The 15844-nt window shown below is 43.0% G+C and overlaps 1 protein-coding gene and 1 long non-coding RNA gene across 2 annotated transcripts in view; both read right to left on the bottom strand.

Annotated features, from left to right (window-relative positions):
• Positions 1 to 3144: 3144 nt before the first annotated feature.
• NANS (N-acetylneuraminate synthase) overlaps positions 3145 to 15844 on the bottom strand; it is a 20933-nt gene continuing 8233 nt past the window's right edge. The window contains exons 3-6 of the mRNA XM_011366244.2: positions 8901 to 9000; positions 7924 to 8078; positions 5207 to 5473; positions 3145 to 3382 (exon numbers count right to left, since the gene is read on the bottom strand). Of these exons, the coding sequence (XP_011364546.1) occupies positions 3173 to 3382; positions 5207 to 5473; positions 7924 to 8078; positions 8901 to 9000 (732 nt within the window). The 3' untranslated portion in view covers positions 3145 to 3172. The remainder of the gene's footprint in view (positions 3383 to 5206; positions 5474 to 7923; positions 8079 to 8900; positions 9001 to 15844) is intronic.
• Positions 13102 to 15844, bottom strand: part of LOC111743814 — a 3221-nt gene continuing 478 nt past the window's right edge. The window contains exon 2 of the long non-coding RNA XR_002781891.1: positions 13102 to 15062. This is a non-coding gene — a long non-coding RNA (uncharacterized LOC111743814). The remainder of the gene's footprint in view (positions 15063 to 15844) is intronic.

Here is a 15844-nt window from a genome sequence, read left to right as displayed (position 1 = left end):
CTCTAGCTTGGATAGATGTCTAAGCACTATGGTCTAGGAATCCTGAAAAAAAGGCAAATTAATTCTACTGGGGATGGCACAGAACTGAATTCAGGCAGAGGGCATTCCTGGCAGAGGACGAGGCGTACACTTGACCCTACATCTCTCTTCATCCCTGCAAATCAAGACTTGTTCCCAGACCCACAGCCACAGGGGCCTGGTAATGACAGCCCTTGCTCTTTAGTCAGACACTGTTCTAATGCTTTACAGCTATTAACTCAATCTGATCCTCACATCATCCCTGGGAGGTAGAAAGTTATCCCAGTTTTACACATGGCAAAATTGACACACAAGTCACACAGCTAATGGTGAAGCTGGTGTCTCTGCTCATGTCTACCAGGCCATAGTGTTTGGGCAGGCAGCAGGCCTCTCTCTCAGTAGGCCTGTAATGCTTTGCTTTGTTTCCTCGTTACTCTCTGGTACCCAAGTCTACCTTTGCATTTCCTTCTTTGGGCTCTGAGATGAGTTCTTACACCCAGAAGGGGTTTTGAGAGTAGCTAGACTATCAAATTTATCAAATACCAACTCTGTGCCAAGGCCTGTGCTAGCCAGAAAACGGCAGTTTTGGTCCATAAACAATTGTGACCTTCACTTTTCACTTCTTGGAACATCTGTAAAATGGGGGTAATGACTCTCCCTACCAGTGCTGTGAGTCTCAAATTGCCTTAAAAACCGTAGAGCTGTGCCATGCAAGGATGTATGAGCATCCCTAGCGGAGTCCCTGTCATGCTCATGCTGAGATAATTGATAAGCCTAGCTGCCATCTGACGGTAGCAGGAGCCTCCCTGAATATTCTCAGCAGACGACTGAGCTTCCTTGGGGTCCATTAGTGATCACTTGCGCTTTCAGATTTGAATTTGTAGAATTTATTGATACAGCAAATTGCTTACAGATATGTTCAGATGACAGCAATTTTCTAATGTGCAGTTTGTTTTTAATAAAATATGAATTTTGTCCCTTTTAACCATGGTCTTCATTGGGAGTTAATGTTGCTTCATGTACACAGCACTGAGGCCTGGATGGGGCCTTGCTCATTTTTCACCTTCACAATTTTCTTGCAGCGGTCAGCTGACCCCTGATTGAGTGTCTGCAGTGATGGGGACTTCTCCACTTCTGAAGATAACCCACTAAGTTCTTGCTTATGTGGAAATAAACCCTGCCCCTCAGCCATTCCTATCCCAGATAACGTTATGTAGGTTTTGGCATCTTTGTGACCATCCTTTACCAACGCTGAAGCCACCTGAGTTCCCAGATTGAATGGGATAGTATTGCAAATCAGCCCTTCTATAATCTATAATGAAATTATAGATTATAGAAGGGCTGATTTGCAATACTATCATATGCAGAGTCACTGCAACCTGCAAATACACTGAGCCCCACATTCCCCACCTCCCTTACACAGTTCTATTTTTCCCCCATTGCACATATCACCTTCCCCAGGGCAGCCTAGTATGGCATGAAGTGGCCCATACCTCACCCACACATATAAACACAGGCTATCGTACTATGTGCCCTGATGGGAAGCATGTTCTACACAATGGCCCTCCTTCACAATTCTCTCCAACACAGTCCTCTACACAAAAGGCAGTTAAGACCTGTGATCTCAAGCTCTTTCAACTCTGCGTCTCACTGATTCCTACCCTCTGAGAGAAATCTACCTGAGGTTTACAGAGTAGCCTGGGCCCTTCTAACATCTCCATCGGGAGCCAACTGACTGGTTCCCTGCTTGAGATCAACTGACTGATCCCCTGCACATTGTCAGCTAGAGCCAGGCCAGGCCCTTCCCTCTCTTTCTTCCAGACCCACATCCTGTTTCCAGGCCCTGGAATGCATCCCTCTATTACCGTATTATGTCCCTTTTTATTAGGAAGTCTTAGATGTTTGCTTAAATGTCACCTTCTCTGCTGTTGTAGAAAAAAGTCCACGGAATCAGAAATTTTGATCGCCTATTCAAGGTCTGTTTATAGGGAGAAATGAAAGGGAATAAATACCAGCCAGAAAATTGATACTATCACACTTCAGTTTTTAGCACATCAATTTTATGAATTTACTTTTACACAGGAGTACAACCCAGGATCCCAATCCTACCCCACCCACATGAGTGTCTTTCTACTCTTTTGGGATCTATAGGAGAAGGAGGTTCTATACTCACAAGTAAAGAAACGTCAAATGGCTAATTTATGTATTTGAAAAGATTAAGAATTTGTAAAAACACTTGAAAAGAATCATTAATCTCTATTGGTTCAAAAGAACAAAGGGGAATATGACATGGAATCTTTGTGAAAGGTTCATGCTGCTCTTCGAGGAACTAAAACAATCTTTTTTATTAGCTGGGTTTATAATTTCATTATAGATTATAGAAGGGCTGATTTGCAATACTACCATATGCAGAGTCACTGCAACCTGCAAATACACTGAGCCCCACATTCCCCACCTCCCTTACACAGCTCTATTTTTCCCCCATTGCACATATCACCTTTTAATAACTGTGATTTACTTACTGCGCACATGCCCCCACCTGAGTGGAAGATCCGTGAGGAAACAGATTTGGGTTGTGTCCTCAGGACCTGAAGCAGGGCCTGGCACATCTCTGTTCAGAGAAGGAATGAATGCCATTTCCCTCTTTCCTCACGGAGATGAGTGCTTTGGGCATTTCTTTGCCTGCAAGACCCTTTGACCAACCACTTCTCTACTACCAAGTGATTGCCATAGAGCTAACTGCACACAGAGCCCCAGGGTGGGCAGGGAATAGAGCAATGGAGAAAGAGAGACAGCAGGAGGTGTGGAAGGGAGATTTGTGGGCAGTAAGAAGGAAGGCTTGTTTAAAGGAGAGGACCCATACAGCCAGAGCTCATCCCTCTTGTACCCATACAACTGGAGGGTGATGATTTAAATGCTTTTGAGCCTACATCCCCTTCTGGGCCAGCCAACTTGAAGCAGAGATGATTCTATTTGCTCTTTGTATCCCTCCAACAGGCTTGACATGAGCCTGGCCCCAAAAATGTCCGCTGTCTAGGGTTGGGGAGCGGATGAAAGCCAGGTCTGAGGAGACCACCACTCCTGCCCCACCTCACCCAGCCATACCCCACAGCACCAGCAAGGCAATTCAGAATCCAGAGAATAGCACTTTATTTTAAGACTTGATTTTTTTGCCATGATTTTCTACTGATTCTTCTCTGATGGTGTCGTCTTCTTCGACAGTGACCAGGACCTTCTTGCCCACCAGACTAAAGATGTCTTCAGGAGGGTAGCCTTTGGGCTCACCCACCTTCACAGTGAGCATGTCCAATGTCAGAATGGTGCCTTCTGGAATTTTCACTTTGGCCACCACAGATTTGCCCAGCTGTGAATAAAATTAAGACTCAGTGTCAGTCTCACAGAAGTAACTAGTGCATGTTGCTTTGCATCCAAGGTCCTTGATCAGTCCTCATGAGGTGCCTTTAGAATAGGGACTCTGTTTTCCCCTTGGTGCCTAGAGCAGTATCTCACACACAGCAGGGACTCGGCCAGAGTGGGGTGAACTCATACTCAGGGGAGGGGCCTTCACAATCAAGTGCAAAAGAAAGGGCTCAGGTTATATTACCAAAAAGAGCAAGGTCCAAATCCCAGTCAGCTGGTCCAAATCCCAGCTGTGGCTGAGTTTCTTGGTAAAATAGGAAACAAGTGCCTCTATCTTGCCAGACAATGATAAAGATTAGTGATAATAAATGTAATCTACATAGAACGTGGAACATGGAATGCTCCTGATAAATGAAAATTATGTCATTTACTTTTGTCATCATTTAGTTCAATATCTCATTTTAAGCACAGGGAAACTGAGGCCCACAGAGGGTGGGTGACTTGGACAAGGCTGCAGGGGGCTGAGATGAGAACCTAGGATTCCTCACTCCTTGCCCACTGCTCTTAAGGGACACGAACCTTATGGCCACTGTGCTCAGTAAAACAAGAATATGGAGGGCTCACAAAACGGTATGTGCCACTCAGAGGACAGGAAGGGGGGGTCTCCTAGGACAAGGCAAAGGATGTGCAGGTGCAGAATGAAGGATACTGAAGCTCATGACTGGCGTTTCTATGTCTTGTCCATATGCTGTTAAACAAATTATCTATTATATTACTGTACATCCTCCATGTAAATGCCAAGGAATCAATATGGAATTTAGTGCCAGGACAAAACATCTGTCAATGGACAATTACCAGGTTATGCATCCTGTTACATTCCACTGTGTGCTCCGGGAGCCAGGAGACTCAGAACTAAATTAAGTGCTCAACTCTCATCTGGTTTCTGGTACAATTCTCTTCCCTTTTCTTCTATCTTGGAGTTTGTTTCTTTTTACGATTATTGTAATTTCCTGGTGTATATGCAGCTTTAATTTGAGGGAAGCGAGTAGGGCCCCACTAGAATAAAGACAACGTACTTGATGGTAGGTATTTGCCTCGACCCAGAGAGCCCACAGCCAATTAGGGGTATCTGCACTCCTGGCAGCCCGGGACGCCTAGGTCTGAGACTCAGAGGCAAAGACCAGGCCAGGTACGGCTTCCAAGAAGCCCAAATGATCGGAGTGCCAGCAGTACTCCTTGGGCTCACCATTTCCTGTCTGAAGGTCAATGCTACACAGCTCACACTGCTTCTGAGGGGATATTTGTGTCATCCCCCACAAACTCCCTGTGACGACCCACCACTCCCATCTATCCACCAGCCCCCTACGACAACCTGCTGCCCCCATTTATCCAGTGCCCCACCCCGCCGATTAGGGATGCCTTAACGCATCACAGGCCCTTCTCCCACTGCCTCACAGAACCTTCTACCTGAATGTTTCTCAAGACTTACCTACTCCAAGGGACCCCGGACTTGACCTATCTGAGTGCCTCACGAGGCCCTGGACACTACCACCATCTCCTTACACTGGGAGTCGGGGGCCACAGGCTTCAGAGACTTGGTGAGAAATTATAAAATGATCCTAGGCGGCCAGAGGAACTGCTAAAGTTCCCTTAAACAACATGTTTCTCCTGCTGCTAATAGAAGCCCAGAGAGACTCTGAGGGCTGGAGCGACATTTATCATCCCATTGACCAGGGCTCAGGCAAGGTTAGAACTGACTCTACCTGGCAGGTAAGCCCACTGCAGCCCTGTCAGAACAGTGGAGCCCGGCAGGGTCGGGAGAACCCACCTTTTCGTTGCAGGCCATCTCACAGGGCAGCAGCTGCTTGGTCGGGGAGCCCATGGCCCTTTCCACAAGGCGCACGGACTGCACCAGCTCAGCCAGCTCTCCAGGCTCCAGTGAGGCCGAGTGGTCACTACCCTTCCAGGTCTTGTCCAAAGTTATATGACGCTCCAAAACCTTGGCCCCCAAAGCCACCGCGGCCACAGATATGGCTATGCCTGTTTCATGCCCAGAATACCCTATGGGAATGTCAGGAAAGACCTTCTGATACTCCTTTAAGATAAAAAAAGAAAAGAAGGTTAATTATGATGGTGCTTTACCCATATCTTCTGGAGTCAGGCCGATCTGGGCTGGAGTTCCAGTGTAGCCACTCACCATTTGTGAGACTACGGGCAAGATACTGAGGCGCTCTGGGCCTCTCCTCACTGGGGATAATGATACCTGTGGAGGGCTGCCCTAAATTCATGAAAAGCACCCAGCACACTGTAAATGCTCAAAAAGTAATGGCTATTGTTAGCGAGAATGCATTTTAAGAATGTTTCACCTTCGCAAACCACCGGGAATAACAACAGAGCTATAACCAAATGCCTAAACTCATTCAAAAAGCATCTGTCACATTTAATTAGCCTGAGCTGCTGAAAGCAAGTGTGCTATATGCAAAAATAACATCAATAATATATATACAGCCCAATCTCAAAACAATCCTTCGGTGGAAATGCTAAATAATTAATCTGTTATCTATAATTCACTGAATGCAACAAAAGACATTCTAAGTCAAGTGACTCTTGTCAGTGAGGGTGACCAGAAAGTTTAAGTACAGTAGAAAGACTCAGAAGGGGTTTAATAAAAGGACAGCTGAGTGGCGAAGGCCTTAAAAACCAGGCTTAAGAGTATGTGATGGACAAGGGAATGCAGGTTGCTAGGTTGGGGGATTCAAACTGCTGAAATATGGTAGGCTGGGCCTAAGATGGAGAGGGCTGGCAATTTAATGCTCATTGTGCCCTGGTGTCAAGAGACCAGACGTGAGCGCTCCTTGGGTAGGGACGGAAAGGAAAGGGGGACCATACTGCACAGAGAAAGACAATCAAGGCAAATATTTGGAGTCACATATACTAAATGTTGATTATGGTAATCTCGGTGGGATGGGATTATAAGAATGTTCACACTTTCTATGTCCTATAATTCAAAGACATTTGAATTTTTAAAAATTATGTTTAAATTTTAAAAATAACCATTTAGAGATAGCTAGAAATAGAGAAAAGACTATTAACTAGGAGAGACAGAAAGTTTAGATAAAATATAACTCAGTTTTCAAAAAAATTTAATTTTTTAAAAAGTTAAATATGAAGACTGTAGCAACATATACAAAAGCTTACACTATCATAAAAAAAAAAGTCAAATACTGTCCTGAAAGAAATATATAAGAGGAAAACTAGTTAACTGCAATGTAAGGATTATATGTATGTATAATGTTTAGAATTACACTAATATTACTATAGTGTTTTTGTATGATAATTAAACATAGATACATTTCTAGTTAAGTTTCAAGAGCTGCCAGGGGAACCGATAGAGTTGGCCTGAGACAGTAAGAGACAAAGGATTCTAATCCCAGCTTTTCCACAAAACTGCTGTGAGATCTCAGCCAAGTAAGTTCTTTACCCTTTGGGACTAGAATTCGCCATCTGTAAACTGAGTTGGAATAGACAAATCCTGGGAGAGAAAAGGCTCCATGAAAGTTGTCACTGTATCCAGTTTGAGCCTCAGGAATGCTCAGAATTATAGGTAGAAAATAACAGAGCTGGCAAATAAAACAGAGCAGGAAGAGTCAAAGGTTTCAAGAAAATCAATATGAAGAAAAACAAAAACATATTTGTACACCAGTATCCTAACAGCATTATTCACGATGTCCAAAACGTGGAAATATCCAAAATGTACACTGATGAATGGATAAACAAAATATGGTACATATACACAATGGAATATTACTCAACCTTAAAAAGGAAAAAATGCTGACACTTACTATAACGTGGATGAACTGTAAAGACATGCTAAGTGAAAGAAGATGATACAAAAGGACAAATACTGTATGATTCCACTTATATGAGGTATCCGGAGTAGTCCAATTTATAATGACAGAAAGTAGAACGGTGATTGTCCGGTGTTGGGGGAGGGGAAAATGGGCAGTTAGTGTTTAATGCATTTAGTTTCAGTTTGAGATGATAAAAAAGTTCTGGAGATGGATGATGGTGATGGCGGCACAACAATATGGATGTCCTTAATGCCACTGAACTGTACATCTAAAAATAGTTAGAATGTCATGTAGAATGTCATGTACATTTTACCACACATACAAAAACGACACACTAAGAAAGAAGATGAGCCAGCAATTCACAGAAGAGGGACCTCTAATGGCCAAGATGCATGGGTAAAGAACATGTACATAGATAACTATGAGGACTCTACCTTAAATTTTAAAATGGGCGAAATTAGGATGTTTTAAGAAAATTTAATTTATAATCACCCTCTTTAGAATGTATCTGCTTCCTTAGCTGCATAGTTGGCTCTAATTTGATTCTGTCAAAGGATGTTCAAATTACGAAGCATGTCAAAGTTGGTTAGAATTTTGGTTGCAAAAAAGGCTACATTTTCCCTGCAGTAAATGACTCAAGAAAAGCCATTTTGCAGTGGCCCAATGAGACAATGGCCCTCTCCCTCCTGCTCACCGAGATGATGCGCAGGTTGACATCCTCAGGCAGGAGTGGGTATGCACTGGTGCACTGGAGGAAGCAGAAATTGGGGTTGAGGGGCTTCACAATCTGATAGACTTGCTTCATGGTGTCCATTGACTGCATCCCGCTGGAGATCACCATGGGGCGGCCTGAGTGACCCAACACCAACACCATCGTCACTTTCTTTTTAGGAGCTCTGACTCTCCCTCAAGCACACCCCAACTGCTGGTCTCATCATTCAACTGAATTCCACAAACATCTCTCACACACTGTGCCAGCCACTGTGGAAGAACAGAAGTGAGCTTGGTGGGTTCCTGACCTCAACCATGGTTAATGTAGACTTCCTTCACCCCTCAACATCATTTAGCAGAGTGAAGTGAATTAAGGAGTCAGAGGAATTTCACATTCCTCAGGAAAAGATGAGCATTTCATTGGATCAAGAGGTGTGATAGGGTAAGCATAGACCCCAGATTCAAGAGCATGAGTGAGTGTGAGGCCCAGAGCTGCTACTTACTAGTTATGTGGTCTCAGATACCACATCTATGAAATAAGTACAAAGTATCTTAATCATGTAACCTACTTCAGTCCCAGGGTGGTTGTTAGAATCGAATGATATGACTTGTGTTGTAAAACCACATTACAAATTATAATGTGCATATATTAGACATTATGATATACCTATAGAGTATTTCTCAAAGAGCTTCCTCTAAGAAGTTTTATATATTGTCATATTCTTAATTTCATATTTCTAATAAGTTAAAAATAATTTTAAAATTTAAAAATTCATATAACAACTGTGTCATCCTTAACTTCTTCCCTTTCAAGTCAGTACACAAAAAAGTGGAGGTATATGCGGATTACAAAGAGGTTTCTAAAGTCTGTCTTCGTAAGACCCCCTTTACTTGCCAGCAAAGGAGTAAAAACGAAGGTTTGGACTCCTTTAGATTTTATGACAAAAATTAAACACTTACCTTTTTTGGCTGTCTTTTCCAGGTAAGGAAAATTGTTAGTGTCCCCAGATCCAACTTTGAAAAATGGAACATTCAGCTCATGCAGAAACTCAACTGCCATCTACAAAAACCAAAGGAGGTCTTTTTCACTATTGTTCAAAAACACTGCCCTCAAGACAGGCAAGGAGCCACAAACAAACAGAAAAACCCCTCCTCTTACCAGCCAAGGGGGACTCTCAACAACTTGAAAGCAGGCAAAGATTTGTTATTAGTCATTTCATTCAAATCAAACATTCTTTTTTTTTTATTTTCATAGCCACCCATCCAATACCCAACAAACATTGTGTGCTGGCCTGACCAGGCTACAGAATCCAGAAAAGAATCAGACCCCTGGCCAGAATTTCTTCCCCAGGGGCCCAGGGCCCAATGAACAAATGTAAAAGGGTTATGACCTAATCTTGACCCAGAAAGACAAGCAGGGAAAATGAATGTCCCTCAAAGGCCTTCCCTTATGCAGGGCCAAAAAGCCGGGAAAGAGGCCATTTCAATCCTTGCCAAAAGTGGAAAAAATGGAGCATTTATGGCCCAGCCCTGACACGTGATCTACAGCTGGCAGGACCTATTAAACCCAAGCCCTTTCAGACCTCAAATCAAGCCATCCACAGAAAAAAGAAACCTCAGTAGCTTTTTATTGAGATAACACCACTGGCTGAAGTCAGCTATCGAGAGCATTCCAGCATCCTTATCTGGGATTCATCAATAAGACTCAGGAGATTGACAAGTGTCAACAAGAACTTGCGGAAAGAATCAGCAGAACGCAAGTTTTAAGAGTGAAATCTCAGTTTGCTGTTAAATTACAAGAACCAAAAAACTACCTGTTAATACTATTTTTTAAAACATTGAAGTTGAAAATCAGAAGTGGGGAGAATCAATGTCTCAGAATGTTCCCAAATATCTAAGTTCTATCCTACAATACTGCCTGAGTTTCCGAAGTGAGTTTGGTAGACTTGATGAGCTAGGTCAGTGCTTCTCACACTCTTAATTCAGGCACACGAATCTCTCAAGGATCTTATTAAAACGAAATGCAAACTGACTGTCAGTCTAAGGTGAAGCCCAAGAGTCTGCATTTCTAATAAGTTCCTGGGTAATGCCAAGGCTGCCGCTCTGTGAATCATACTGAGGAACAAAGAGCTAGATTACCATACCTGAATATTCAAAGGGCACAGAGGAGGTAAGGAACAGTAAGAAAATGTCATTCTGCCTCCAGTTTCTTTAAGTCAACCCACTGCAGCCTGAGCTTCCATCCATCTTCCCAGTGGGTGATGAGCTACTCCAATCATGGTGACTGCACTCAGAAAATAATTTTCTTCATACTTAAGCCCTCTACTAATGTACTGGTTAGAGCTGCTGGAAAGCAGTACAGAGTGGCTAACCCGCCAGTGAACAGTTCAAAGGCAGTTTGCAACCCCCTCTGTCCAAGAGACACTGTCCAGGGTGGCCTGAGCGCCACTCACCTCCAAGTGTGCTAAGCTACCTTTGCTGCAGTTCTTGCTGCCTCCTTCATTCTTCTTTATTTCTCCCTCATCTCTTTCCCTTCCATATTTTTCTAGCTCACTCCTGTGTTAACCAGCCCTAGAATGGAACTGAAAAACATTCGTTTTTAATATACTGATCGAACAAAGTCAAACTTTCCCACCTCTCTCACTCTATCTGGCAGATAGAGTGTTTTCTATTTTCAGAGGGAAAATTCTATGCTAAGTTTTCTCCTATATAGTTTTCGATTTGTGAGAGTGGCTTATGATGAAAAAGTCTCCAAGAGCATGCATAGATATATGAGCCCACTCGGGAAAGGTACAAAGTGAGCAGGGGCAAGGAAGGAACAAATGCGGAAAAAATACTTCTCAAAAGCTTACCCACAGGGGTTGTAAAATCTACACTTTTCAAACGAGGAGAAAAAAAGGGGCAAATTCCTGCTCCGAAAGGATTGACTAGATCATTTTGCAGTCCTGGGGAAGCAGCCCCACCTAGTGGCCATTTTGAAAACTGTCATTTCATATTGATCTTTGCACAGGGTGCCAACTTCAGTCATGAGCACAATGCTAGTTAGCCTTTCAGGTCTGTGCCCAGCCTCCTCAGGCTGCATCGGCGCCTGTGGCCCCTTTCTCTCTGTGGACTCCTTGGCTTCCCCTAGCCCTGCCCACCCAGCTGTCCATCCCCTTTCCATGTAGGGATGAACGCTGCCTGGCGGCCTCTAAACTTCTCCTTCCCACTCCATAGCAAAATGCCTTTTGGAGTCAGCCTGAAAGTAACTCAGCCAGTATGACCCTCCCTGAGAATCCACCCGAGTTAAATACACCAGCAAACTGGTTTGGGTGAAACCCTGCATTGCCAGACCTCCCTCTTACAGGGTCCTAGTAAATACACTTGTCTAGCTTTTTCACCCCAGTGTTTCCCAAAGTTATTCAACCCAGAATCCTTGTTTATTCGGGGGGATGAGCTTTACTGATTCTAAATAAATTAATGAGAATTAACAATGTGTGCCCATTTCTGTATAACGTCCTATGAGAAACTTTGGGACCCACTGATCTAAGGGGTAACAGAAGAGAGAAGCTGGGGTTCTTCTAAAGCCCCTTCCATTCCCCTCAGTTTTTGGGTCCTGGAGGGAAAGGAAAAGAAACCTACAGTGATGAGCTGGGAGAAGACTGAGTGCTGGAGCACTGCCAAGGGTGAGGAATGATGGCGGGGAAGCATGGAACCGAAAGAAGGTTGGGCCTGCCCTCAGCCCAGTGTCCCTGTCAGACTGCACCACAGCCTGGGCAGGAGGCCCCCTGCTGTGGTGGTGGCAAACGAAAAGAGAGGAGGAGAGGGCACAGCGGAGGCAGGCACTGGGAGTGACGGCCAGCTCTGGTGGGATGCCCCATTTGTGTGTGAGGGCAGCATGTCCTTCAGGGGCCACCTCGATGGTCATGGCTTCCATTGGCTTTCTGAATAAAACTCTCCATTTAGAACAAAGGCATTCTGCTCGTCTCAGCAGAGTTCCACGTGTCACTGTGCAGCTTTTGCCCAGATGCCCTGGTCGTCTTCTTGGCCTAATAAAATCCTGCCACACCTTAACCTTTCCTTAGCAAACAAAGAACACCCAGGAGAGCATGCACAGTAGAGAAAACAGGCACTCAATAAATGCCTACTGTCCATAAGGAAGTTAGGGTCGATAAATACCCAGAGCTACTTGCCACGTAAATGCAAAACAATGGACCAACCCGCTTCCGGCAGGTGGGTAGATAGAATATGCCAGTTCAGAAGAGGAACCTGGCTGGCAAAGCAAATTAACTCTTGTAAAGACTCTTAAGGATGCATTCCCTCTCAAGTCAGTCAAGAGACTAGCTGGAAATAAATAGCATTCTTAGGACAGAGGGATCTCCTTGCCTGGATAGTATGAAGCAGAAAAACTCCAAAGGGTTCTAAGTAACAGAATAGCTATCATTCAGTGGATGCAGGTGTTGGGCTGCCCTGGCACCTCACAGGCTTCTCACTGAATCCTACCACAGCCCTGCGGGGTGGGCATCTTTATTACCCCATTTTTATAGACGGGGCACCTGAGGCTCAAAGAGGTTAGTCACCTGAGCCCATGCAGTGTCAGTGCCAGGACCTGGACTCACTGTGGCTGCAAAGCACGCATTCTACACACCAAACCGAAGTGCCTCCTGGTAAATCAAAAGGGCACAAGCCAAGAGGCAGCCCCAACTACCAACGCCCATGCTCCTTTCCATCTCCCAAGGGCTCCTGCTTCTCGCCTCAAAGCCACCTGGGAACAAATGACCTAAAGTGACCTTTCCTAAGCAGCCTCACAGATGCAAGGAAATGCCCTCTCCTTCAGAATCCACGTTCGGAAGCTCGGGTGCCTGGAAACATGGACTGAGTAGGAAAGTCCTCATTTCGGGCATAAGTCACCTTAGTGACGGGTTCCCTGGTCCTACAATGACTCCGTCCCTACAAAGGCCGGAAAAGCCTTTGGACAGCGGCTAGTTCACACACACAAGAAAAAATAGAGGCCCAGAGCACGGAAGGGAATTGCAAAGCAGAGCAGGACAAGAACCCAGATGTGCCGACCCTCAGCCCATGTTGCTTTCTTCAACTGTAGCTACTGTTCGCTGAGTGCCAGCTGTGTGCTATGCTTTAGGTGAATGATCATTTAATCCTCATAAAGACCTCACAAGACGGGTTCAGGTACTAACCCACTTTATAGCTGAAGAAACAGGAGCACAAAGAGGTTAAATAACCTCCACATGACACACCAGGAATAACAGGCAGAACCATATTCAAACTCAAAATCTGACCACATAGTCCATGCACTTAACCACTGGACCGCACAGCCTGGGTACACACCATACAGTCTAGGTATGCGTCATTCAGCATGGGGACCTAAATGTTTTGGTGCTTACACTCTTCAAAATTACTAAGGACTCTACAGAGCTCTTGTATATAAGTTCTATCAATCTGTATTTACTAAATTAAAATTAAAACAGGAATTTTGGATTTCTAATTTTAAACTTTTTGAGATAATTATAGCTTCATATGCAGCTATAAGAAATAATACAGAGAGATTACAGGTACACTTTACCCAGTTCCCCCCGATAGTAACATCTTACAAAACTATAGTGTAATATCACAACCGGAAGAGTGACACTGATAGAGCATCACTGATCTTATTCAGATTTCACCATTTTTACATACACTCATTTGCATGTGCATGTATTTAATTCTATGCAATTTTACCACATACACAGACTCACGCAACGATCACCAGTCATGACAGAGAGTTATGCCATCACTACAAGGTTCCCTCCTGCTCTTGCATAATAGTCACTTTCACCTTTCTCCCCGCCCCCTCTGATCCCTGACAACCACTAACCTGTTCTCTATCTCTATAGTTCAAGAATGTTATATAACAGAATCACATAGTATGCAACCTTCTGAGACTGGCTTTTTCATTCAGCATGACATCCTTGAGATCCATCCAAGCTGTTGCATGTACCAGTAGTTCATTCCTTTTTATTGCTGAGTAGTAATCCGTAGTCTGAATGTATTAGTATGTTCAACAATTCATCTGCTAAAGAATGTCTGGGGCTACTACAGATAAAGTTGTTATGAACATTCACATACAGGTTTTCGTGTGAAGCTAAGTTTTATTTCTTTTAGAATAAATTACCAAATGACAACTGGCGGGACACATGATAAGCACGTGTTTAGTTTTATAAGACTCTACCAGTACATTTCAAATGGGTGAACTGTAATGTGAATTATATCTCACTAAAGTTGTTTTTTTAAAAAGAAAGAAACTGACATATTATTTTCTAGAGCAACTGAACCATTCCACATTACCACCAGCTTGATCCATTTTCTCTACATCTTTAGCACAATTTGGTGTTATTGCCACTTTTTATTTTAGCCATACTGATAGTTGTGTAGTGATATCACATTGTGCTTTAAAACTGAGAAATGTTTCAATCACAAACATACACAAGTGCAAAAGAAAATAGATAAATCAGACATCAAAATTAAAAGTGTTTATGCTTCAAAAGAACCATCAAGAAAGTGAAAAGATAGCCCACAGAACAGGAAAAGTTTTTGCAAAGCACATATTTGATTAGGAACTTGTATCTAGAATATATAAAGACAAATAACCCAATTTAAAAATTAGCAAATGATCTGAAAAGACAGTCCTGTGAAGAAGATATACAAATGGCGAATAAGCATATGAAAAGATGTTCAACATCATTAGCCATCAGGGAAATGCAAATCAAAACCACAATGAGATACTACTTCACACTTGCTAGGATGTCTAGAATCAGAAAGTCAGATAACAAATGTTGATGAGGATATGGAAAAACTGGAACCCTCATACACTCCCAAGGGGAATATAAAATGGTACAGCTACTTTGGAAAAGTCTAGCAGTTCTTCAAAAAATGTTCAACATAAGAGTTAGCATATATATACCCAAGAGAAATGAAAACCTGTACATAAATGTTTAAAACAGCACTATTCACACTAGCCCAAAAGTGAGGACAATCCAAATGTCCATCAACTGATGAATGGATAAATAAAATGTAGTATATCCATAAAACTGAATATCACTCAGCAATAAAAAGGAAGTACTGACACACGTTACAGCATGGATGAACCTTGAAAACATGATGCTACATGAAAGAAGCCAGACATAAATGACTTAAAATCGAATAACTGACATCTCTGTTTTAAGATTGACATCTCTGACATAACCTGATTCTACGTATATGCATTGTCCAGAATAGGCAAATTTACAGAGATGGAAAACAGATTCATGGTTGCCTCAGGCTGGGAGAATTGGAATGAGGAATGACTGCTAATGGGTACAATTTTTCCTTTCAGAATGATAAAAATACTCTAAAATTATGTTGATTGTCATGCAATTCTGTAAATGTACTAAAAACTTTAATTGTATACTTGAATTGGGTGAATTGAATGGTAGGTCAATAAAACTGTTATTTAAAAAAAAAACAAAAAACGCCTCTCATTAGCCACTACTAGAGGAATGATGTCATCACACATTACATAGCCTCTGGAAAATGCCACTGTGAGAGAATGACAGTGAAAAAAGCAAATGACATTTGAGTACCACAAAGATATCTAGTTCTGACACTGCGAAACTTCTGAAAGTTCTCACGAATCCCCTGATGGGTTCCCGGACCACACTTTGAGAACTAGTTTGTTTATTTTTGTTATTTTAGTTTGTTATTGTTGTTTTTAGCTGTCACTGCAGTGAAATTCCCAGATGACATTTCTTCCACTTCTCCTTGCTTTGGATGGATTCAATGCTAGGTATGGTCAGGTTTTAGGAAAACTGTCCCGAGGAAGCAACTATATTGTTCCTAAACCACTGAGGCTAATTATTTTTAACAAACCATTCAGGACTTAGTTCTCCAAA

The sequence above is a fragment of the Pteropus vampyrus genome, unplaced genomic scaffold (assembly GCF_000151845.1).
Source record: "Pteropus vampyrus isolate Shadow unplaced genomic scaffold, Pvam_2.0 Scaffold123, whole genome shotgun sequence".
NCBI lineage: Eukaryota > Metazoa > Chordata > Mammalia > Chiroptera > Pteropodidae > Pteropus > Pteropus vampyrus.
The sequence above is the reverse complement of the archived record's forward strand: the minus strand, read 5'-3'. Positions and strand labels throughout refer to the sequence as shown.